The sequence below is a fragment of the Sceloporus occidentalis genome, unplaced genomic scaffold (genome assembly GCF_023333645.1).
Source record: "Sceloporus occidentalis isolate IW3139 unplaced genomic scaffold, rSceOcc1.0.p SCAF_167, whole genome shotgun sequence".
Taxonomy (NCBI): domain Eukaryota; kingdom Metazoa; phylum Chordata; class Lepidosauria; order Squamata; family Phrynosomatidae; genus Sceloporus; species Sceloporus occidentalis.
The window spans coordinates 1714101-1737799 of record NW_028317147.1 but is presented as its reverse complement, the minus strand read 5'-3'; the positions used below and the strand labels follow the sequence as shown (position 1 = coordinate 1737799).

At 42.4% G+C, this 23699-nt stretch overlaps 1 protein-coding gene across 1 annotated transcript; it reads left to right on the top strand.

Annotated features, from left to right (window-relative positions):
• The first annotated feature begins 1714 nt into the window (after window positions 1-1714).
• On the top strand, window positions 1715-22341 carry LOC149279410 (folliculin-interacting protein 2-like). Its single transcript, XM_089501226.1, has 18 exons — window positions 1715-1740; window positions 5039-5165; window positions 7804-7923; window positions 8722-8822; window positions 9433-9504; window positions 9637-9737; window positions 10541-10630; window positions 11519-11590; window positions 12466-12601; window positions 13113-13314; window positions 13635-13723; window positions 13933-14079; window positions 14158-14327; window positions 14586-15804; window positions 16315-16471; window positions 16910-17110; window positions 21790-21905; window positions 22263-22341. Exons 1-18 carry the CDS (start codon window positions 1715-1717, stop codon window positions 22339-22341), a joined length of 3225 nt encoding a protein of 1074 aa, XP_089357352.1.
• Window positions 22342-23699: the final 1358 nt, after the last annotated feature.

The following is a 23699-nucleotide window of genomic DNA, read 5'->3' as shown; positions in this document are numbered from 1 at the left end:
AAAAATGACACACCCATGCATGTGGGATATCACTGTACTCAGGAGATGTTGCTGAACACATTATGGGGTGTCGTGTGACAGCGGCATATACCAGGAGCTGTAAATTCATACATAAAGTAGGTGTGTGTGGGAAAAATACACACACAAAAATACTACTGCAAACTTTGAAAACATGCTGGTGGTAAAATGTGTGCATGCAAAGAGTTAAAATACCAGCATTTAAAATACCCTGTGGTGTCTAGTTTTGAAAAATATATGGTTTTGTTGGGCACACTGAAATGACCCGGCTCAAAGATGTACCAAATAGGGCATGGGCAGTGGATCCCCAAATGCCAAAGTTCAACATTGAAAAATGCGCATGCCCCAAATGTGGCCCTTTTGCCCCCAAACGGCCAGGCAAAATCCTTCATGTGAGGTATCGCTGTACTCAGGAGATGTTGCTGAACACATATTGGGGTGTTTTGTGATAGTGACATATACGAGAACTTTTTAATTCATACCTGAAGTAAAATGTGTGTGGAAAACCAAATGCAAAAAAATGACTACCACAAAGTTTGACAAAGACTGGTGGTAGATATGGTGCATGGAAAGAGTTAAAATACTAGCATTTGAAATACCCTGGGGTGTCTAGTTTTCAAAAATATATGGGTTTATTGGGCACACTGAAATGGCCCGGCTCAAAGATGTACCAAATGGGGCATGGGCAGTGGATCCCCAAATGCCAAAGTTCAACATTGAAAAATGCGCATGCCCCAAATGTGGCCCTTTTGCCCCCAAACAGCCAGGCACAATCATTCATGTGAGGTATCGCTGTACTCAGGAGATGTTGCTGAACACATATTGGGGTGTTTTGTGATAGTGACATAAACGAGAACCTTTTAATTCATACCTGAAGTAAAATGTGTGTGACAAAACAAATGCAAAAAAATGACTACCACAAAGTTTGACAAAAACTGGTGGTAGATATGGTGCATGGAAAGAGTTAAAATACTAGCATTTGGAATACCCTGGGCTGTCTAGTTTTCAAAAATATATGATTTGATGGGGTAAATTGCATTGGCCGGGTTCAAAGATACCCGAAATGGCACATGGGGGGGAAGAATTACCAGATTTGGAAAAAATGGCTTTGAAATAGCAAAACGCTACCTGTACTTATTGCCCCATAATGGGTAGAAAAAAGCAAAAAAACATAAAAACATTGGGTATTTCTAAACTCAGGACAAATAGTAGAATCCATTTAGCAGGTTTTTTCATTACCTTTTATAGATGAGTAAAAGATTTTTCAACTAAAAGTTAGAAACAGTCATTTTTTTCTAAATTTTTCACCATATTTTATACTTTTTTTAGTAGTAAATAATATGATACAATCAAAACAATGTCATCTAAAGAAAGCCCTTCTTGTCCTGAAAAAAACAATATCTAATGTGTGTGGGTTCAGTAAATGGGAAAGAAGAAAATTACAACTAAACACGAGCAGCGCAGAAATGTTAAAACGGCCATTGTCACGAAGGGTACAAAAAGTAAAATCAGCCTTTGTCACGAAGGGGTTAAACACCCTCCCCACCGCCTTACCTGCACCGCAGCTCCTCTGTCGTTTATAGACTTCAACAGAGGGCGCGGCCTCCCTCTGCATTCTCTGGTACTGCACAGAGGAAGCAGGACTGGAGCAGAGTCATGCGATGTCACGTGAACTCTGCTAGGTTCCGCTTCCTCTATGCGGTACAGAAGAACCTCCCACAGGTAAGTAGCAGGGCTCGAGGTGCGGCCCGCATAAGATCGGTTGCCCTGGCTGCCGATCTTACGCGGGCCGCACCTCGAGGTCTCGCCGGCCGCATTTGGCCCGCGGGCCTCATGTTGGACGCCCCTGCTGTATACGCTGCTGTATTGTATCCAAAAGGAAAAAGATATTTTCTTCCTGTGCGACTTCCCCTTTAAATATATTTAAATGGCATTAAAAACCTCCCTTGAGTTTTTTAAGCCTTGCTTTGGGCTCTAGCACGAGGTCATATCCCAAATAAACTGGCAAACTTGCTTTTTGGCCAGTTGACCCCTGGTGCAGTCTCGTTTGCGTGTACTTTGTGTGTACAGATATTGATCGGGTAGGGGATTAGGAAATGTTAGCCTAAATAGAAGCATGTTTGCAAAAAAAATAAATAGACCTTAAACATAGTTGCTTTATTTAGCAGTGAGAACTTTAGTATTTGAATGGGTGGCTTACCTTATTTCAATGTAAAATCGTGGGCCACAGCTGAAGAAAAAACTCTGAAAGTTGTTCAAAACTGAACACAAGCTGTTATGAACTGTTGAGATGGATATAGATATAGACAGACTCTCGGAGAGGGGGTTTTACAGGCTTTAGCAGGGCATATAGATTTAAGTTAGGACGTCAGGAGGCAAAGTGTGTTTTGATTCACAATATTTACTGGTTATTTTGTTGAATCTTCCTCCTAACATCCTGAAATTTAACGACCCTCCTGTTTGCAAGGAAGCTTTGAATGGTTTCAGAAGTGTCCCAATCGACTCCAGTGGTGCTTTCAGAGACCACCTTCCCCAATTTTTCCAAAGATGGAATACACGAGTCTACCTGCCTTCTCAGTCCCACTTGGTGGAAAAGGATCCATCGCAAAACTAAACGAGCCGTTATCTGCGAATCTTTGAACGTTATAATCTTGAAATTGTGGATAAGGAATGCGTACAGATCAGTTTGTTTCGAATGTTCTTTTATCAATACTTGTGAGCCGTGATCTCTGTAACGGTGTAACCCACGCTGCCTACAGTCACGTGGCTAGTGATTGACTAGTCTCTGAATCATGCTTGCACTGGTACAATTTAACAGTTTGTTACAACTATTGTATCAAAGTCTGGCAGACTTGTTTGGATGTTAATTTTGCTTGCTCTGTATCTCTTGAGGGCATACAAAAGGATTTTGTTCTTAGTACCAAGGCAAGTTCCCCTACCTTGGCTGATGACTTTATATGTAGTGTTTCCCCCAGTAGTATGTCCTTATGTAGAATAAAATGATTCATGTTTAACCCCTTAATGACAAAGCCCGTACATGTACGGGCTCAAAATGCATTGTTTTCAATGGGTTTAGGTACCGGCCATTGTCCTTAAGGGGTTAAGTAGCCTGGAGCTCCCTGACTAAAGCCATTGATGATGAAGATTCACCTGTGGTGGAGGATGATTCCTCTAGATGATCGAGGAAGAGTCTGGCAGCCCAGCCTCTGTGTGCTGAAAAGAGGTGAACGCAGGGTAACACGGAGATCGTGTATTGTGAGCAGCACCCTACACAATGCAGGGTAGAAGTGCAGCTGTTAGTCTGCTCAGCAGGTTTTGGCATGAGGGCGAGAGGGGCCAGCCCTAATCATCTGATAGTCTTGTGCTTTGGAATAGGTTCCAAAATGAGGTGAGAACAGTCCCTGTAACTACAGTCAGGAGTAGGCAATGCAGCATTTTAGGAGGCTGTACAGAAGGGGATGGAAGTCATGCTGCCCAAGGAGAGGTATTTCATAGATGCCCCCCCACACACTTTTTATTTTATGGCTTGCCTTCTAAACAAATAACTGGGGTATCACATTTTCTACAGACCATTTAAAATTGCTACATGGTGGCCACTAAAGCCTTGCTGCTGAATATCCGGTTCTGATGCAAACGTGGCCTTGCTTTAGGTTCTGTGCACATGCGCGTTCTCTGTTGGATAGAGCACCTGCTCATTTTATTTTATTAACTCTTCCTACTCATGCACCATTATTGCAGTGCTCGAAAAGTTAAGGGCACATCAGCCAATATTTTTATCTTATTAATTCCCAATGGGAATATTATATTTTCACTCTGCTTACATTAAAAATGAGTAAAGATGTGTAAATCTTAGATGTTCCATATAGTCTGGTGTTAAGTAGTGGCAGAAAGGAGTTAAAACTAGAAGGCATCCTGACTGCAATAAACTCTTTTATTATCTTTATCTTTCAAACTGTCATACATAAAGTGTAGTAATATTTTTCAATTCTGATGAACTTTGAGTTGAGAATGTTTGTGGGATAGTGAAGTCGCCAAAACATAATATTATTATGATGCCAGAAGGGCAACCTTATTGACTGATGGACAAACACAGCCTCTGACATTCAGGATACAGGGAAGGTTAAGGTCTCTGGTATCTTTCTAATTTGTAAATAATGCTAAGTGATCGTGGCGAACTCCCATTTTTTTCACACAGAGCATGATATTACCCCCCCCCCCCCCCCATATTACTATTACTGGGGCATAAAGCACAAATGTAAAATTCTATCTTCTGTGACCTGGATCTCTCCAGACCCGGTGTTATCATCCTCCACAACATAGAACAAGAAGTCTAACTGAATGGCTCGCTTATCTCAGGATAAGTCAACTTGTTTATATCTGTCAAAATGTACAATGTTTTGAATTGCTATGGAGCACATTGACATTCCAGACTGCAAGAATAACATTTCACAGGGAAGGGCCCTGGGGTGTATTGACTAAAGGGAGAGTTTATGGGAGAGTTGTACATTATACAGGTTCCAACCACAATGAGTGTCTGCGGCTGAAGGAGGTTTGCCGTCTTCCATAATGTATAGTGATGAAACCAGTAAGATTTCTTCTCCTTACCTGTTATACAGGGCCAGCTGGAAAAGCCTGCTGCTGTGGACCCTTCCTACTGGTAAAGCGAGGGAGCAGAAGCTCTCCTGAAAACGCTCCCTTTTTAGTAAATAATCTTCTGTTACAGAAGAAATATGCTTACCAGAGATGGACCCTTTTATAACTGAATTCCGAAACCACAGCTACCCTGGCAACTCCTATTAGGGGTAGAAAAGGGACAATTATTGCTAATTATGAGATGCTTGTTCTGTGATGCCCGCTTAGTGACGCCACGCAACTTCCCTCCAACACCAAAACCAGTATAGCTGCCTTGATAGGAAAAGACCTCTCTGTATAAGGTGGCATAGCCACCGGTGGTCTAATGTGGTTCTTCATGTAGGTGCCACGCTTTGACCATGTTCTCCCTCTTTTCTGTGATCTCCAGGTGGCCTTCTTCTGAGTTTGACTTGAATTGCATTCGCTTAATTGTTTACCAGGACTGTGAAAGAAGGGGCAGACAAGTCTTATTTGATTCCAAGACAGTCCGTGAAATAAAAAATGAAACGGCACAGGTAAGCTCATGCAGTTTTCAACTGGCTGGTGCTTTGTACTGTGAGTGACAACCTTTTTGTCTATTTGCTGGTTTTGCCAAAAAAATATGGCTATGTCTTCTGTTCAAATCCATGATGACATGAATGATGTCAATTTTAAAAACGGTCCTGTGCAGCAAGGCTTACTAAGACAAGTGTTTTTTCTTTTTAATCTTAACACTACATTATTATTAACTATTAATAATAGAAACTATGGTGCCACAAAACAAGCAAATAAGCTAATAATCGGTGATTTTGCTTTCCATGTAAAATGTGCTGATCTTTTTAAAAGGTAAATATTCTGAGTCTGGAATGTCTCTGTGAGAAATGATTCATATAGCGCTGATGCTCTTTCATTCAGACGTTATGACTCGGTGTACCGAGGGTGCGTGAGTGTGCGTGTGTACACAGAGGGCAGTGGTATCACATGATCACACGAGCCGTGGCCAACAAGCAATTCATGCCGTGTCACACTAATCATCTGCTAGAGATCCTACCGTGTTTCCCCGAAAGTAAGACAGCGTCTTACTTTCTTTTTATCCCTAAAAGCCCCACTATGTCTTACTTTCGGGGTATGTCTTATATTGGGAAAATTTTTTCGAATTTAATGCTTTCCTACCTTTCCTTTCTTCTTTCAGCTTCTTTTCCTCCTCTTCGCCAGTTCTTGTCTCCTTCCGGGTCAGAGGGCACGGACAGCGGTGGGCGCAGCTTCAGTGTTGTGCGCCGGGATCTGACAAGAAACCCCGGCGCACAACAGCTGTTGCCGCGCAGATCACAAGGGAGCGGTATCGGAGGTCATTAACAGACCTCCGGCTCCCTTGAGTGATTTTAAGCCGGGTTGAACCCGGCTTAAAATCACTCAAGGGAGCCGGAGGTCTGTTAAAGACCTCCGATACCGCTCCCTTGCGAGCCTGCTCCTCCAGCGGCGGACATTACTGTCCGTCTCTGGAGGGGTGCCGGGTGCCGCAGGTTGGCACCCCCTGGAGTGTGGCGCCCTGTGCGGTCGCACACCCCAAAGGTCGGCCCTGCTCTAAGGGGCCGGCCTTAGGGGTCTGCGGCCGCACAGGGTTTAAATAAAAACATCGGGGGTTTTTTTCAACTTTATTTAACATCCTCCATGTTAAATAAAGTTTTTTTTAACTTTATTTAACATGGAGGATGTTAAATAAAGTTAAAAAAAAACCCCCGATGTTTTAATTTAAATCCTGTGCGGCCGCAGACACGTAAGGCCGGCCTTGGTGGGGACTTCCCGGCCCCTTAGAGTGGCGGACCCGGTCGCAGGTGCGGCGGGCCTAAGGGGCAGGCGCCCCTTATGCCCTGCGTTAATGCGGCCGTAGGCCGTAGGCAAATCCCCCGTGTTTCCCCGAAAGTAAGACATATGTCTTACTTTCGGGGTACGGCTTATATTAGCTGACCCCTCTGAAACTCCCGATACGTCTTACTATCGGGGGTGTCTTACTATCGGGGAAACACGGTAAGTAGCTCAGGCCATTTAATATTTATGCCTTCCTGACTTTCAGCCCCTGTGCTAAGGTCGTGTCACGCTGGCAGGTCTGGAGTAGTAGGTTTAACCCTTTGCATTGCAATTAGTGCCCTTACCTGACACAAAAGAGGCTGCAGCAGCTGCCCTCCTCCTCCATGGGCCAATTGTTCTTTCCAATGGCTTCTTGAAGCTGCCAGTGTCAGGAAACCGCTGCCACATAAATCAATGGGGGTACTTTCCACACATGCGCATGGCCGGAACAGACCCCCACCGACAGCCTTCTTTGTTCCAGCGCTGGAGCTGACTAGAGGTGATGTTCGGTCAAACGCATCTCAGTGCGTATGGGTTATCTTACCCATGCATCTACAAAAACTTAGCGAAACCACACAGCTTATCATATGTATTAATGTGTCCTGTAAACAAAGAGATGAACGTTAAAAATACAAAGTAGTTGTTGCTTCCTTAGAACGCCAAGTATCAACTTTTTAGAGCTTAGAATTGTAATTGAATGATCCTGTCTATTTTTTAATAATTGTCGCGTTCCATCGGGCTGCGTGTATTTGGCTGGACAGCGGTTAAAGTGCGCTGTCAGTACTTGGCCGCAGCTCAGGAGAACCTGCATGTTTTAATGGTTTTGTTTTGTTTCTCTCGCTGTTGTGTCAAGCACATGATTGTCGCGTGTAACTTTTAACTGCCTAGTGACATTCACACAAGAGATTAACTGGAGTGTGAAAACTGAGAAAACACGAAAGCTTTTTTTTTTTTTTTATAATAGTTTTTCACTGGCCGGGAATTTTATTATAGGAAATCATATTTTCTTTATATTTTTTTTATTTTTTTCCTGTATAAATTGTCTACATTTCAAATAACAATATATAATAAAGAATGTAATGAATTGTATAAACAGATTAAATGCTTCTGGCTGGATTTGCTGTATACAGCTCTTGCTTATTAAAATCTAGTTACTATTTATGGATTTATATAGCGCCACCATATTCCGTGCAACGGGTAAACTGGACGTAACGAGTGCATCACCTATGTTTGCTCATGCCCTGCACATACATACAAGCTTAACATACGTATATCATATAGAGTGTGTGTGCGTAATATGCTTAAACCTTTAACTATGTGCTTAAGAAACCAGGTGAGGATGGGAAATCATGTCCAACCAGCAGCAGCGGGACCTGCACCATCTCATCCCGTCGCACCGTACCAGGGTGTCCTCAGCTACCCAGGGATCCACTCCCAAGATACCAGGTGAGAGCATGCGCAGGCACACATGCTTTGTTGTATACGTTACAAGCTGCGGGGTCCTCAGTTACATCCCTGCAGTACTGTATATGACTGCGATCAGAATCCCCATTGTGCATTTGCTCTTAATGCCTTTGGGTTTTTTTTGGAGGGGGGCAGATAAATAATGCATATTTTAGGTGCTTATGAAATATTTTAATATGCATTCTTTGTGTGGCTGTATTGGGCGTTAGACTGTCCCTTTAATATATATTTTAGAATAAAAGAGCACTTACTGTTTCTTTTGTTGAGAATATTTGTCCCAGCATACAGTTCATCCATCTCCTTTCCTAATTGGCTGCCCAGTTAATACTTTTTTTGAAGCTTTAATGGTAATCATAGCCCGCTCACATCTATGCAATTTCTGCCTTTGGATGAGATGTATTCCAAAGCGATGTATAAAGATGGTGATAGAACATTTGTTTTTCATAAGTTATCTTGCTATAGTGATAATGATAATGTGTGTATCTGCCCCAGCCAATGTTGGTTGTTATTTACGGTCATAAATATAATGTACAGCATCTGTCTTGGTAAATGCTGTGTGCACTAGCCCCCTCTGCTGGTTAGGAGATAGCAGTGAAGCTCAAAGGGGAAGAGAATGGAGTGTTACTGGCAGAAAACAGTGTATTATTATTATTATCTTTTATTTATATAGCGCCAACAATTTACACAGTGCTTAATACAATACATATATTCAAGGGGTATGACAAACCGATACATTAGGTGGAGAGAGTCCTGCATTATAACATATCTGGTTGTTTGCAGTACACAAAGCCGGCATCTGACGTGAATATGTTGGGGGAGATGATGTTTGGCTCCGTGGCAATGAGTTATAAGGGCTCCACTTTGAAAATCCACTTTATACGGTAAGTTAAAACAAGTCAATATTTTATATATAGATAAAATCTGGCGGCTGCAGTAACATTATAATGTTATTATGGGCTTTCTAACCATATCCTGCCAAGCATTATGTTTTTGTCCTTCTTAAATTATTCTATGTAAATCATTTAATTGTTGAACATATGCATTTGAAATATTTAAAAATATTTTTTTTATTTGTTTTTAACATGTTCATTTAAATACCAAACTAGAAACCTGGATTTGATGTCAGATAAGAACAGTTTGGCCCATCTAGTCTGCTCAATTCCTGATGTAAAGGCTCACACCTTAATGGGTCCTTGGTTATGTCTGAGAGCTGTCAGTGATGTGAGAGGGATGCATAGGGGGACACTTTTATTGGTCTGGAAATGTATCAATTTACTTATCTTCCAAGACCAATCAAATGTGTAATCATTAGGATATCTTCCCTAAATTCCATGTGCCATGATCTCGTAGGTGTGAGCAGACCAAATCTTCCTGGGGATTGTTCTACAGGACCGCATGACAATCTGTTTCCAGATATCTGCTGACAGTATTTACCTTCAATGTGAGGATCAGGACACTTTACTTATTGTAAATATGTGTTTATTTCACCAGTTGCCCTCCTCAACTGATGATCAGTAAAGTATTTTCTGCCAAAGTTGGAAGTTTCAGTGGGAGCACAAACATGTAAGATTTTGAAAAATGTGCATGTTCCTTTGTGACAAGCCGTGGGGCTGGAAGATATTTAATGTCTGTTTAGATTGTTATAGTTTGACTGGGGTTTTTTGTGTTTACTGATTTTTAGTTCTTCTGCTTTAGTTTGCAGGACAGCCTCGAGAACATAAATTCAGATGCCAGTACAGCAAAACTTGGCACGAGTCTGAGTGGTCAGGCATCAGATCAAAGTGGATCTAACTTGGGTATGAAACTGTTATTTTTATTTCCGCCGATCTATTTGTCTCAATTTACCTGTATCAATTCAAACTGGAATAGGCTGACGTACAGACGCCGTTAAAAAGTAGTTATACTCGCGCCTTCTATATGAAAGAGAGATTTGTTTTAGTGGGTTCTCTCCGTAACATTGTGTATGATTCACAAGTGACTTGATCACCACGCTGTCCCGCAATCCATGACTTTGCGCTATGCTAAGCTTCTGAAATAGATGAACGTTTGGCTCTGGTATATATTAATCTGTTACACAGTTCATTCCATTGATACTTATTAGTCACTCTTGATTATAAACTATATTTCATATTTCTAAGCCTGCTTCTTTATTCTTGGCTACATTCACACAACCTGAGATATACGCTCATGCATCGCCATTTTGCCAGACGATTGATACTCCCCCCCCCCCCCCCTTCTTCGCAACGTTCTCGATCATCAAGTGGTTCCATATCCATCTACAGGGTGTATATTTTAGTTTACTTTGTGGGCCTCATTTTTTAAATTTCTCATGCAATGATTGCTTCCCTGTAAGTAGAAGACATTTGTGACTCCATTACTATGGATTAGTAAAGCCGTCTGTTCACTTGCTCACTAATTTCTGGCACATGTCACAGCAGTCCCTAACGAATGTTATGTGGATCTACATGCCAAGATATTTATCCCCCATCAGATACACTGACACGGCTTTAATAATTTACTTTAAAAGTTTTTGTTTCTTTTGCTTTTTATGTTTTGTTTGTTTTCGTTTCACCATGTTTGCCTCCGCTCCCTGTTTTAGGTGTTTTACAGATGTGCGGTAGCAAACTGCTGCCTGGCATGTTTGACGCCCGTCCTCTCCGGCTCATCCGGAGTGCCTCTTTCTTTGCAGGTGTGTGGAATGCAAGACACAATAAGACTCTCAAAAACCCTCCATGGCCTTGCTGCGAACCACAAATTCAAACCGTGATTTCCTTTCACAATTATAGGGTCTCGTAGTGCCTTAAGTTGAGCCGTTTCACAACGAAATTTGAACTTGACGATAATCCATGTAAACTGCCTGTAAATCGTGTTAACATGTTAACACGCCATATTTCATCTTTTTTATTTTTTTAAGAAAGCTGTCAGCCACCATATTTTGAGGCTTTGGTCGCCATGATTACTCATTTAAACCTTTCCCCATTTACTGAGTTACACGCTGATGCGTCATTTTTACCTCTTCTGCTGCAAGCTTAGTAACATTAGTGCACGTTTCTTTAAAGAAAACGTATTGCAAAATATCTTAATGTCATAAAGAATGTGTAAATACATGTTAACACATGGGCAGTTTTTGTAGCAACTTATGTCTAGATGTACGGAGTGCCATAACACAATTTGGGTGATGCGTGTAACCTCCTGATTGAAAATTGGAGGTTTGGGCATAGCTAATAGTATAAAACAGGTATTTTTTTTACTAATAGTATTTTTTATTTTGTGATTAAGGCACTATTGCAGCCGCTCAGATGTAGAGTTTTGCATATTGCTTTGTGCTCTGGCCACCGCTTACAAATGCCTTGCATGATGGACATAACATAATTGTTGATGACTACTAACCTGGCTGATGAACACATTGGTGAAGAGTTCGCTGTATAAGGAATTATTGAGTGGAAATGTAATTGTTCTTCACTCTCGGGTTTTTGAGTAAGGTCCTCAAATCACTGCCAACCTCATGCTAGGTGAAATTGTATGTTTCTGTTTATGCTCTGCTCATCTGTGTCTTTTTTCCATCTCCCTTGTCTAGCCCACAGCACACCTGTGGACATGCCCAGCAGAGGACAGAATGAAGATAAGGATAGTGGCATCGCTCGATCAGGTATTTTTTAAGTCTGCCTATCTTACCTGTCTTAAGGTTTATTTAGCTTATAAATGGTTTTTCATAGCCGTAGTCGTCTTCTCTTTTTGTCCCACAGCTGTCACAAAAACTAGATCTGCACTAATGAAATATTTAGTTTGTTTTTCTTCTATGGAAATGTGAGGATCCGCACACATTCATGAGCTAACGGTACCAATTTAATGCACATCTAATTGCATTTTCCCACTTTTTCTCTTTTCTTGTCAGCTTCTCTGAGTAAACAGGGAAAAGAAAAAATGTCGGTGCGCTAAGCTAGTCTCAGGCTCAAATAATACAAATGTGTAATACGAGGCCTACCAAACAGGTGTAAGCATGCTGTAAGAAACAGTGTATTGGCTGTACAATGTATACAAAAAAAACAAAAACTGTCTGCGCTTCTTACCCTAATAAAGTTGGCAACAAATACATAAACATAATATAAATGAGAGGTTTTGGTTTTATGAATTGGCCAAAGCATAATTAAGCTCACCCGCCACGTCAAGGCACACTCTCAATAGGGTGAGAACCTACTCTCACCTCCTACATAGTGGGCACACAAAGCAGTTTATACGGCTACCAAAACTTTATTAATGTGTTGGGGGAGGTGCAATTAAACCTCCTCCCTATTAACCCCTGGACAGCAAGCTGCAACCAGACTGATGAGGAGCCAACAACCTCAAATATGTGCAAACAGGGAAAAGAAAAAATGTCGGTGCGCTAAGCTAGTCACAGGCTCAAATAATACAAATGTATAATATGAGGCCAACCAAACAGGTGTAAGCATGCTGCAAAAACAGTGTATTGGCTGTACAATGTATACAAAAAACAAAAACTGTTTTTTGTTTTTTTTTCTTCAGCTTCTCTGAGTAGCCTACTCATAACCCCACTGCCATCGCCAAGCTCATCATTTTCAAGCAACTGTGCCAGCAGCTATCAGCGACGCTGGCTGAGAAGTCAGACCACTAGTTTAGAGAATGGGGTTATCCCTAGGTGGTAAGTGTCATTTCATGGTTCAAGTGCCCCTTTCTATTATGTTTGGGAGAATAGATCCAGGGTATTGGATATAAAGCATTGCTTGATGCTAGGTCTCCTAGTCTTGTTTTACCACAAGGCATTATGGTAAAGAGTGAAGGCTGGGGCTGAATGTGGCTCATTAAAGATATTCTTTATCCCCCATGCCATCTAAACTATGTATGAGTTTTGTCTCCCACTGTATTGTTTACAATAATACGTATTCATTCATGAAGTTGGAAATGTTGTTGTGGAACTCAGGTCATTAAAAACAATGGTTTTTGGTGGCACTCATATTGTACAAGGACAATGTCTTGTCGCAAAGTAATCAGCCCAGAAAGTTTTGATAGCACCGATAGTGCCCGCGTATACCACAATTCTGAGCTCCCGCTTGGCAACAATAGCGAGTTTGGTTTTATTCCGCCCCCCCCCCCTTTTTTTTTTTTTTTTTTTTTTTTTTTAAGCATTTGTGGACCTTCCATTTTTCCTGCAGGCCAACAGAAGAAACCTTTAGCATGGCAGATGAAAATTACACATCCAACCCAGCAATGATCGGAAGGAAGAAGATTGCGGTCAGCATCCTCTTCTCCCTGTCTGAATGTGATGAAGCCCAGAAGAGTTTTCAGGATTTCTTTTTTTCCCACTTCCCTCTGTTTGAGTCACACATGAATAAACTAAAGGCTGCTATAGAAAAGGTACCGGGACAAACCTTTGTCTAGATGGGGAAAAAAAATAGTATCTATCTATAAAAATAGTAAACCTATGTTTCATAGGCATGTCAGTTTACAGTAGCACCAAGTATACGATTGTGATGACTTGTTTCATCACTTATTTTTCAATGCATCTTTGCTGTGCATTTATTCTGTATAACAGTTGTCATGAGTGCAGTTGCTAAAAATAAAAATGTCATTAATATTTCTAACTCTGGTTCCTATTAATGTAAAATGACTGTTTTATTTACTGTAAACAAAACACTGAAATGTTCACTTACATATCTAGTTTCTGTTTCTTTTAGGCCATGATATCCTGCAGAAAGATCACTGAATCAAGTCTGCGGGTCCAGGTTTATCTTAGCCAGGTCATGGATGCACTGGGGCACTTTAAGTAAGTTAAATGCATGACCTAACTAATTCGTCTTCCAGATACATTTCCAGGTTAACGAAATTAGAGCTATGATTGCCAATTTCCATAGGACGTTTTAGGTAATGGCCCAGACCTGAGATTCTAGGATGTAACCCCCTGTATTATTGTATTCTGTTTTTCCTCAACTATTTTTTGGAGATTATCCATGTGTTAACATCTGTTTTAAACAGGGAGACTATCTGGAACCTGTACTATGTTCCACGCATTGCGGAACCTGTGTGGCTTACTATGATCTCCAGCACTTGTGAAAAAAGCCAACTGTGCCACATTTTTCTAAGAGAGTTCACCTCGCTTATTGATCAGCTTAATAAGAATCAGTAAGTCAAGCTAATTGCATTGCATATTATTGTAAGCAATGCGTGTTCAGTTATCTAAAACCCATCTGTGTGTTCCAGGTTCTTTGCAGCATTAATCACTGCTGTATTAACTTACCACTTGGCATGGGTACCAACCGTGATGCCAAATGACCATCCTCCAATCAAATCCTTCTCTGAAAAGCACACGTCGCAGTCCGTGAGCCTGCTGGCCAAGTCACACCCATACAACCCGCTCTGGGCACAGCTTGGTGAGTGTATTACTGCGGGCTTTTTCATGACGACGTTCAGTTTTAAGACATGCAAGATTAATATACCTAGAGATTCCTGTATTGTCTGTATGGGATGAAAATTTGTTCTATAAGTGAGGATTAGGGTACTTTTCTCCAAAGTAATGTTTTGTAAAATAATAAAACACGTTCATATTGTACTGTACAACTGGCCAGATTAATTTGGGTGTTTTTTTTATTATTATAAATAGTTTTTCTTTTTTTTTTTAATCCCCTCAGGAGACTTATATGGGGCAATTGGCTCTCCAGTCAGAATGACTAGAACAGTTGTGGTTGGCAAACGAAAGGATTTAGTCCAGCGCATCCTTTATGTTCTCACTTACTTCATCCGGTGCTCAGAGCTGCAAGAGAACAACCTGGTGAGGAGTGCGGGCCCAGAAGAAGGTGAACCGATGGAGAATGGTAGTAAGATCATAACCTGTCTTGAAAAGGGAGAGGTGGAAGAGTCTGAGTACGTCATTGTAACTGTAAACAATGAGCCTGCTCTGATGTCCCCTTCTTTACCCAATAACATATCTACAACATCTGCCCCAAATAGTAAAGTGGAGTTGCTACCTACTAAAAATGTTTTGAATAAGTTAAATACAGGAGAAAACCTGGCTGTTGGCTCCTGTAAAGAGCAGCCCTTTATGGCTAAGGAAGCCAAGCTCGAAATTCTGATCCCAGTGTCCAGAGCACCAGGCAGTAGATTTGAAGATGTTGCCGTTTCGGATTGTTTGTCTCCACTGGAAAAGGATGGTCGCCATGAATTCAAGGATGAGAAGCAATTGTGTAAAGAAGTTAACCTGTCAGACTGGGCAAAGGAAGTGCTGTGCATGCAAACAGATAATCAGATTCATCCTCCAGATAAGGTCATCTTCAAAATGGGCTGCTCACCTTCATCAGACTATGAGATGGACAGTGGCAGGGAGCAGCCAGGGGTAAAACCAGAAGCACTTCCCAGACATGCAGACAAAGCTAAGCATCCCACCACAAAATGTTCTACCAACACTCAAACAAGAACTACCACTGAAAAAAGGCTCAGCATCTGTTCTCAAATCTCCTCCTCTGAGGGTGGCTCCAGTATTTTTGATGAATATTTTGTAGAAGGGAATGGCATTGAGACAAATACAGTAGAAACCCTTCCTTCACAAATCGTATTGTCAGATAAATGTTTTGTTTCAAGCTGTGTAACATCTGCAGTAAAAGCAACCAGTGAAGAACTAAGAACTTGCAAAGATGTCATTCATAGTGCTGATAATACAGAGACTGCTGGGTACTCCTCCAGAGATGTCCCCTGTGGGGATTTAGGGAGAAGGATTGAGGTTAGGGAAGGAGACATTCCACGGAACAGGAGCTGCGACAGTGCTCTCGGGAACAGCGATGAAGAGGGAAGCAACCCTTCAGACAGTCAATGCCACATTGGCCAATATCCTGAAACGGAGCTTCCACTACCCAGGTGTGAAACGTGAAATAGAACATAGTGTCTCTAGGTTTTGGGTATTGTGGGGTTTATATTAAAATGTATAAGAATATTTTTCCAAATAATTAGTAGAACAGGAACTTTTCTCAATAGCAATGTTCAGGTACCCAAAACTAGCCTAACATCAGTAGTTGGTGATTCCATGAGTGAAAAACTCTTATCTAATGTGTAGGTGGGGGGGGGGGGGGGTATCTATTGCTTGCGGAGTAGGGCTAGAAAGCAATTAGCTAAACGTGTAACTAAACCATTAACTGCTCAGCAGTAATTGATACACAAAATGTTTTCTTGAATTTCACCAGAAATTACAGTGTCCGGGTATTTATTATTATTATTATTATTATTACATTTGCTGCAGTTTACCTGGCAATTAAAATTTAATAACTTGTAGAGGGGACATCTGATTAACTCTAATCTTGTACAGTCCAGTTTGACATTTATCAACTTAAAGCTGAATTTAGGCACTAAAAAAGTATTTTTTTCATTTAGGTCTGACATCATCGGCACTCCAAGTCTGAAACACTTTGGAAAGTCGCTCTTTGGTGGTTACTGTCCCACATACATGCCTGATCTAGTGCTGCACGGGATAAGCAATTGTGAGAAGCTGAAGCAGTGTCTGTCCTCTGACCTGGCACACTCAACACTTGTATGTCAATCCATACCGTAAAATTGTTTAGTTTTCTTCTGAGGAAAATTTTAAGCTGAGAACTAAAAATGTTCCCAAGCCTACGTAATGTTACTGGTACTGTCGTGCCTATGTGTTAATGCATTTTCTTTTATTCATCCTTTATATGTGGATTTCACAGTGATGATACACAACATACTGTACTTATAATGTAGTTCCTATGTGGCTACTCTGGGCATCGTTTTGCCAAAATCAGACACACCTGGTGGCACAAAGAAAATTAGCCCATTTGTTACTAGCAAATTTTAAATTGATCTTTGCACATAAAAATAGTCCTTGTATTTTTGTTGATTTCCTCTTACATTGGCCAACATCAGAGTTGCAATATATATATTTTTTTTCTTCCTTTGCTACATTGGTCGTCTTTGTCAATATGTCTACTTGCCTTCACATTCCTAGCACCCGGTGTTGGATGAGCCCTTGGCGGAAGCAGTTTGCGTTGTTGCAGACACGGATAAATGGAGTGTGCAAATAGTCAGCAGCCAAAAAATGACGCTGGACAATACAAAGCTAGGCACAGATGTGTTGGTGTCCAGTCAAGTCTGCAGTCTGCTTCAATCTATTTCCCAGCTTTATAAACTCAGAACACCTCCTGTTTTTGTAAGTAATTACCCGCTGTTATTACTACATTAGGCATTTTTTAAGGGCAGTTTGGTATGATATTTATATTTTTAAATAAAACTGTTATTTATGTGTAATGCCCAGTGTGTTAACTACACATTTTTCACTGATATTTAATTTTTTCCTGGCATACAGTGGCAGTACCAGTGGGTAATGTTCTTTCCTAGGGACAAGTAGAATCTAAAGAGAGTAAAGAGTTAAATTGCCCAGAGCCCCTCCTCCTTACCCATAAAACCCGGGACCTCTCGAAGAGAACCAGTTCTTTTCTTGTCCCTTTCAGGGACGGACAGGTGGAATCGTTTCAGTTCTCCGCGGCTCAGACCCAGGAGAAAGTTAAGAGTGGGTCAGCTCACAAGCGCAAGAGGTCCAGGTCTTCCTCTCCATCTGACCTTTCCTTGGGTGAGATCTCCCGGTCCTCTAAGTCCTCATCAAGTGACAGTTCGGAGGATGAGATGGTTTTTCCTCCCCACGACCTCCGTAAGTTCACCAAGGAGGTGTCTCGCCTACTCCTGGAGGATGATATAGGAAGAATTAAGGGTTTCCCTGTCCTGCCTAAAGTGGATGACCTTATTGCCAGGGAATGGAAGCACCCTGGGAAGCGAGCTTTCATTTCAAAACAGTTTAAGCAGCTGTTCAGGCTTCAAGGGGAATATTCCTGGGATGAGCCCCCCAAAGTGGACGTACAAGTGGCCCAGCTCTCTAAAAAGACTACTCTCCCTATTGGTGAGGTGTCCGGGCTTAAAGACCCCATGGACAGGAGAGCGGAAACTTCGTGCAGGCGTATTTTTCAGGCTGCAGGAGCTCAATGTAAGGTGGCGGTATCCAGTGCAGCGGTGGCTAGAGCCCAGCACATGTGGATTCAGATTTTGCAGGATCGTCTTGCGGATGATTCCGACTCGGAGATTTCTAGGCTTTTAAAGAACTTAAAGCTCTCTAACAGTTTTTTTGTGGATTCGGCGCATGAATCTCTGAAGTTATCAGCCAAGAACATGGCTTTGTCTTCTGTGTCGCGCAGAGCCCTGTGGTTACGGTCTTGGACGGCTGATTCCGCCTCAAAAGCGGCTCTCTGTGACTTACCTTTGGAAAAGAAGAAGTTGTTTGGTGCACCTTTGGAAGACCTTATAAAACAGATTTCTGATACTAAGAGAGCCTTACCACAGGATAGAAGACCTAGGTGGAGTCGTAGATATCCATATAGGAACCCGAGGCCTTTTCTCCAATCCGCTAGATCTCAGAATTTTCGTGGGCCCTTTGGAGATAAGAAATTCCAAGACCGGCCGAGAAAGCAGGACAAAAGGAAATTCTGACAAAGTAGGAGGTCGCCTGCAGCATTTCAGTCTCTCCTGGGAACAGACCACGCAAAATCCGTGGATTCGACGCATTATTTCTCATGGTTACAGGATAGAGTTCTTTCGTCCTCCGGTCCGCCATTTCCAGATTTCATCTTACCCCTTGGTAACAAAGAATTTGACGCTGTTCTCAGAAAGCATGAAGCTTTTGGAAAAGGGAGTTATAGAGCAGGTCCCTGTTCTCCACAGGTTTCAAGGAGTCTATTCCAGGTTATTTCTGGTGCCGAAGCCGGACGGCTCCCTTCGTCCGGTTTTGGACCTAAGGACTGTCAACCGCTGCATTCCCTATCAGCATTTTCGGATGGAGAGTATCGCCTCAGTCACTCAGGTCTTAAAGGAGGGAGATTTGATGGTCACCTTAGACCTAAAGGACGCTTATCTTCATGTCCCCATAGCCGAGGCATCCAGGAAGTTTCTGAGATTTGCTCTACGGGTCAATCAGAGGGTGCATCATTATCAATTCAAGGCCCTTCCATTCGGTCTGGCATCTGCCCCACGAGTTTTTACAAAGATTCTTTGTCCGTTGACTTCGCACCTCAGGGAACAGAATATTTCCATCATTCCTTACCTGGACGACTGGCTGATCATGGCAGCTTCCCGGGAAAAATTGTTACTAGATCTGTCCACAACAATGAACTTTTTGGAACAACACGGCTGGTTGATAAACAAGCAAAAATCTTACCTTATCCCTTCTTCCAAGATTCTGTTCCTGGGTTTTTTGGTGGACTCAAGGTCCCTTTGCGTCTATCTTCCACGTCCCAAGCAGATAAAGAGAAGACGGGAAATTGCAGCACTTCAAAGGTGTCCAACTTGCTCGGTCAGGAAGGCTATGAGCGTCTTGGGTCTGCTAACTGCTTCCATCCCGGCAGTACCTTGGGCAAGGTGTCAGCTTCGTCCCTTGCAGTGGCAGATTCTCTCAAGCTGGTCCAAGCAAGAAGAGGACCTGGATTCGTCCTTCACAATAAGTGGCCAGGTCCTGTCCCACTTAAATTGGTGGAAACAGTCGACCCATCTCACAAGAGGTCTCTCTTTCCGTCCCAGAAGTTGGATCATTCTCACTACAGATGCCTCCGGCCGCGGATGGGGAGCCCATTTAGGTTCCCTTTTTCGAAGAGGAGATTGGGCTCCAGTGGATGCGGCCCGCTCTTCAATTTCCGAGAGCTGAAGGCTGTTCTTCAGGCACTCCTGGCCTTCAGGCCCTTCATAGAGGGGCAGGCGGTAAAGATCCAATCGGACAACGCATCGGCCGTCGCCTATGTCAACAAACAAGGTGGGACGCGGATACGGAGTCTTCAGATTCTGTGTGCAGTGATTATGGAATGGGCCCAACTTCATTTGTCGGATATTTCGGCGACTCATATCAGAGGCCGCTACAATTTAATCGCAGACGATTTAAGCAGGTCAAAATGGTCTCAGACGGAGTGGTCCTTGACCCCAGAAACATTCTGCACGTTGGTGGCACGTTTCGGTCTTCCGGAAGTGGATTTGATGGCGACTCGTCTAAACCGCAAGGTTCCGGTGTTCGCGTCTCTCAACAGATGGGATTCGCCGCATGTCCTGGACGGTCTGTCCATGGTGTGGAATTTCCGGTTGGCCTACGTCTTCCCGCCGGTGGCTCTGATTCCTCGCGTGCTGCAGAAGATTCGTTTCGACAAGGCCAGGGTTTTGGCCATCCTTCCGTACTGGCCCAACAGGAGTTGGTTTGTCCTCCTCAGGCAGTTGACCGTCTCCTATTGGGAACTGCCGATTTCGTCCCAGCTTCTGGAGAACGTCGTCCTTCCGGATCTTCTTCAGGTCTTCCGTCTGACAGCCTGGCTGTTGCAAGGCTGATTTTGAGTTACCAGGGTCTGGACGAAGATATGTCTAATTTTCTTCTGTCTTCAGTCAGGTCTTCTACTTCCAGAATTTATTTGCAGGTGTGGACCAAGTTCCTCCTGTGGTGCTCCGACAAGAATCGTTCGATTTTCCCTCTGTCCATCAACTCCATCCTTCAGTTTTTGCAAGAGGGTCTGGCTTTGGGCCTTAGTGTCTCGACCCTTAAGGGGCAGATTTCGGCCCTTAGTCATTTTTTTCTCTCGGATTTGGCATCTCACGTGCTTATTAGACGTTTTTTTTAAGGCCGCCCTTATTCGTCGTCCTCCTAGGAGGTCTGTTTTTCCATCATGGGATCTTTCCCTTGTTCTTCATGCTCTCTGTTCAGCGCCTTTCGAACCTCTGGAGGAAGTGTCCCTTAAGCTGCTTTCGCTGAAGACGATTTTTCTGGTGGCTATTACCTCGGCTAGGAGAATTGGAGAAATCCAAGCTCTTTCTTCCTCTCCTGAGTTCACCATTTTTCATGAGGATAAGGTTGTTCTACATGTCAAACCCTCATTTCTCCCTAAGGTGATTTCCAGGTCCAGTCTCAATCAGCCCTTGATTCTGCCCACTTTTTTCCCGTCTCCTTCCTCTCCTGAAGAGTCTGCATGGCACACGTTGGATGTAAAACGGGCTTTAGAGATTTATATTGCTCGTACCTCCTCCATCCGTACCTCGGACCAGCTGTTTGTGAATTTTTTCGGGCGCTCGGCCGGGAGAGCGGCTTCGAAATCATCCGTTTCCAGGTGGTTGGTGGACGCCATCCGGATGGCATACCAGTCCAATAACCTCACTCTGCAATGGCCCATCAGGGCCCATTCCACGAGGGCCATGGCAACCTCCTGGGCAGAAAAGGCCGCAGCTTCCCCTGAGGACATCTGTAAAGCTGCTACCTGGTCCTCATTCTCCACCTTCGTTCATCATTATCGGCTAGACATCTTCTCCTCCTCTGCGGCGGATTTTGGGCGTAAGGTGCTCCAGGCGGTGGTTTCCTGATGCGTTTTCCCTCCCAATTCCGGGATCTTGCTACATCCCACTGGTACTGCCACTGTATGCCAGGAAAAATGGAAATTTTTTTACTTACCGTAAATTCCTTTTTCCTTAATACCGTGGCAGTACAGGTTTCCCTCCCCTGTTTTGGTGGAATAAACTTATATTTTGGCAAGCATCTTTCTGTGTGTGTCTTGTTACTTACTGGTTCTCTTCGAGAGGTCCCGGGTTTTATGGGTAAGGAGGAGGGGCTCTGGGCAATTTAACTCTTTACTCTCTTTAGATTCTACTTGTCCCTAGGAAAGAACATTACCCACTGGTACTGCCACTGTATTAAGGAAAAAGGAATTTACGGTAAGTAAAAAAATTTCCATTTTTTTTTCTTTTTGATCTATGCATTTCATTTTTTTCTCTTTCAAGTACAACACAGTTTTTACTGTTATATTATCTTCTATTCTTTAACAGTGTGTGATGCACCTAGAGGACAAGCTGCAAGAGTTATATTTGAAAAGTAAAATGTTGTCCGAATACTTGAGAGGGAACACAAGAGTCCACGTAAAGGAACTTGGAGTTGTTTTAGGGTAAGTGGTTTTCTAGACGTTGGGTACAGCTGTTCTTCTGCACTCATGGCATCTGACCTGGTTCACATTTTTGTAGTTTTAAATGTATTTTTTCTAAAAATTCTGCTAGGCATACAAAGCGGGGCTGTGACTAGGGCAGCCATAATTAGCACACTCTTGTAAAGATTAGAGTGAAGTAGAAATGTGGGGGGAAAAGTCAACAATTCATCAGCCCTAATGCCCATCTGGTCATCTTACGTTGTTTGTGTGTTACAAGTTTCATTTTGTTGGCATCTTGTTTCACTTCTTATATTGCATGACTGGGCATTTTGATCTGTACCTAATAATAGGAGGATCATTTCTTGTTCTCTATTTCAGCATTGGATCCAATGATTTACCTCTGCTGGCTGCTGTGGCAAGCACTCATTCTCCACATGTTGCCCAAATACTTTTATAAGCTGAATTTTGCAAATGGTCATTCCTGAAGAAGAAGAGAGCCATTCCGGATAATTTGGAGGCATGCTCTCGAAAGCTGGACTGAGATAAGCGAGAAGTGATGATGCCATCTCTTCTTCTAGAGACTGATGTTTACATGGAGTAAAAGGCATTACAGATCTTCCTGTAGCCTTGGTGTTGCTTCACTGGGATGTATTTACAAAGTGGGAAGGGGGACTCGATAACACTAGAACAGTAATTATTATTTTTTTGTATAAGTCTGGTTTGGCTGGCCAAAATCTGTGATTGTATAACCTGGTTGTCGTTGGAGTTATATATAATATTTGAGGGATGCATAATGATCGGCGCATGCAATGTACCTTTTGTTGTTTGGAATGACTTTGTATGAATTCTGCTTTCTCCACACCATTAGGTCCGTTATTTGTATATTAAATGTCCCCAACACTTCTATGCACAGATATAACTTTCTCTGATGTGGTTTAAAAAGTTATCCTTGAGTTAGGTATGCTAATAGGGTAAAGAGGGATTAAAATATCGCACTGACACATGGAGACCACTAGAGGAAAATGTCTCTTAGTTTGCTGGTTTACTTAAGATCAGTGTTCTTGTCTAGTGAATGTGACGCTCTTATCTACCAACCAACGTGGGGAGTAAACCTAATTATTCGTAATAAACAAAAAACAGCTGAAGGGCGAGCTGAAGTACTTGTTAATGTGTGCAGACTACTGTAGGTATATGAATAGATAAACAGGTATGGAACGTTTCTTAGTGGATAGAACATGAGTGTCCACAGTTAATTGATTGATCCTTAGCTGCCTCCACCAGATTAACATTTATTTTATTGCATTTTAACCATTCCCATCATATCAAAATTACATTTAAAACCGCAGATATTATAATCTTTCCACTTGTAATTTTGTGGCTTTTGGCTGCCTCGCTGGGCATCTGCTGATAATTTTGCCCTTATCAGCAAAAGCTTCCGTTAAATAGAATAAAATGAGGTTAGGAGCCAGACGTGCAAATCTGGTATCTAGCTGTCTATTTTTTACGGGACACCCACAGAGATATAAAATGCCACAAAGAGTCTAAAATCTGAGACCCATGGTTGGTCTTAATTATAGCTGGTTTTTCACGTAGGAAGGACTATGAAGGCCCTGGATACAGACAGGATTGTTAAATCCAAGAGTTACTGGATTTTATCTCCCCGTATTAACTATATGTTTGTCATTACCTATACATGTTACCTATAGGCTGTCCTCTTAGCAATGCCTAGCTACATTACGATAAAGGCTTCTTCTTGCAACTGGTTTGAAGTGAATATGCTGAACTGTTTTGGAAGCCTAATACCTTTTGAACATT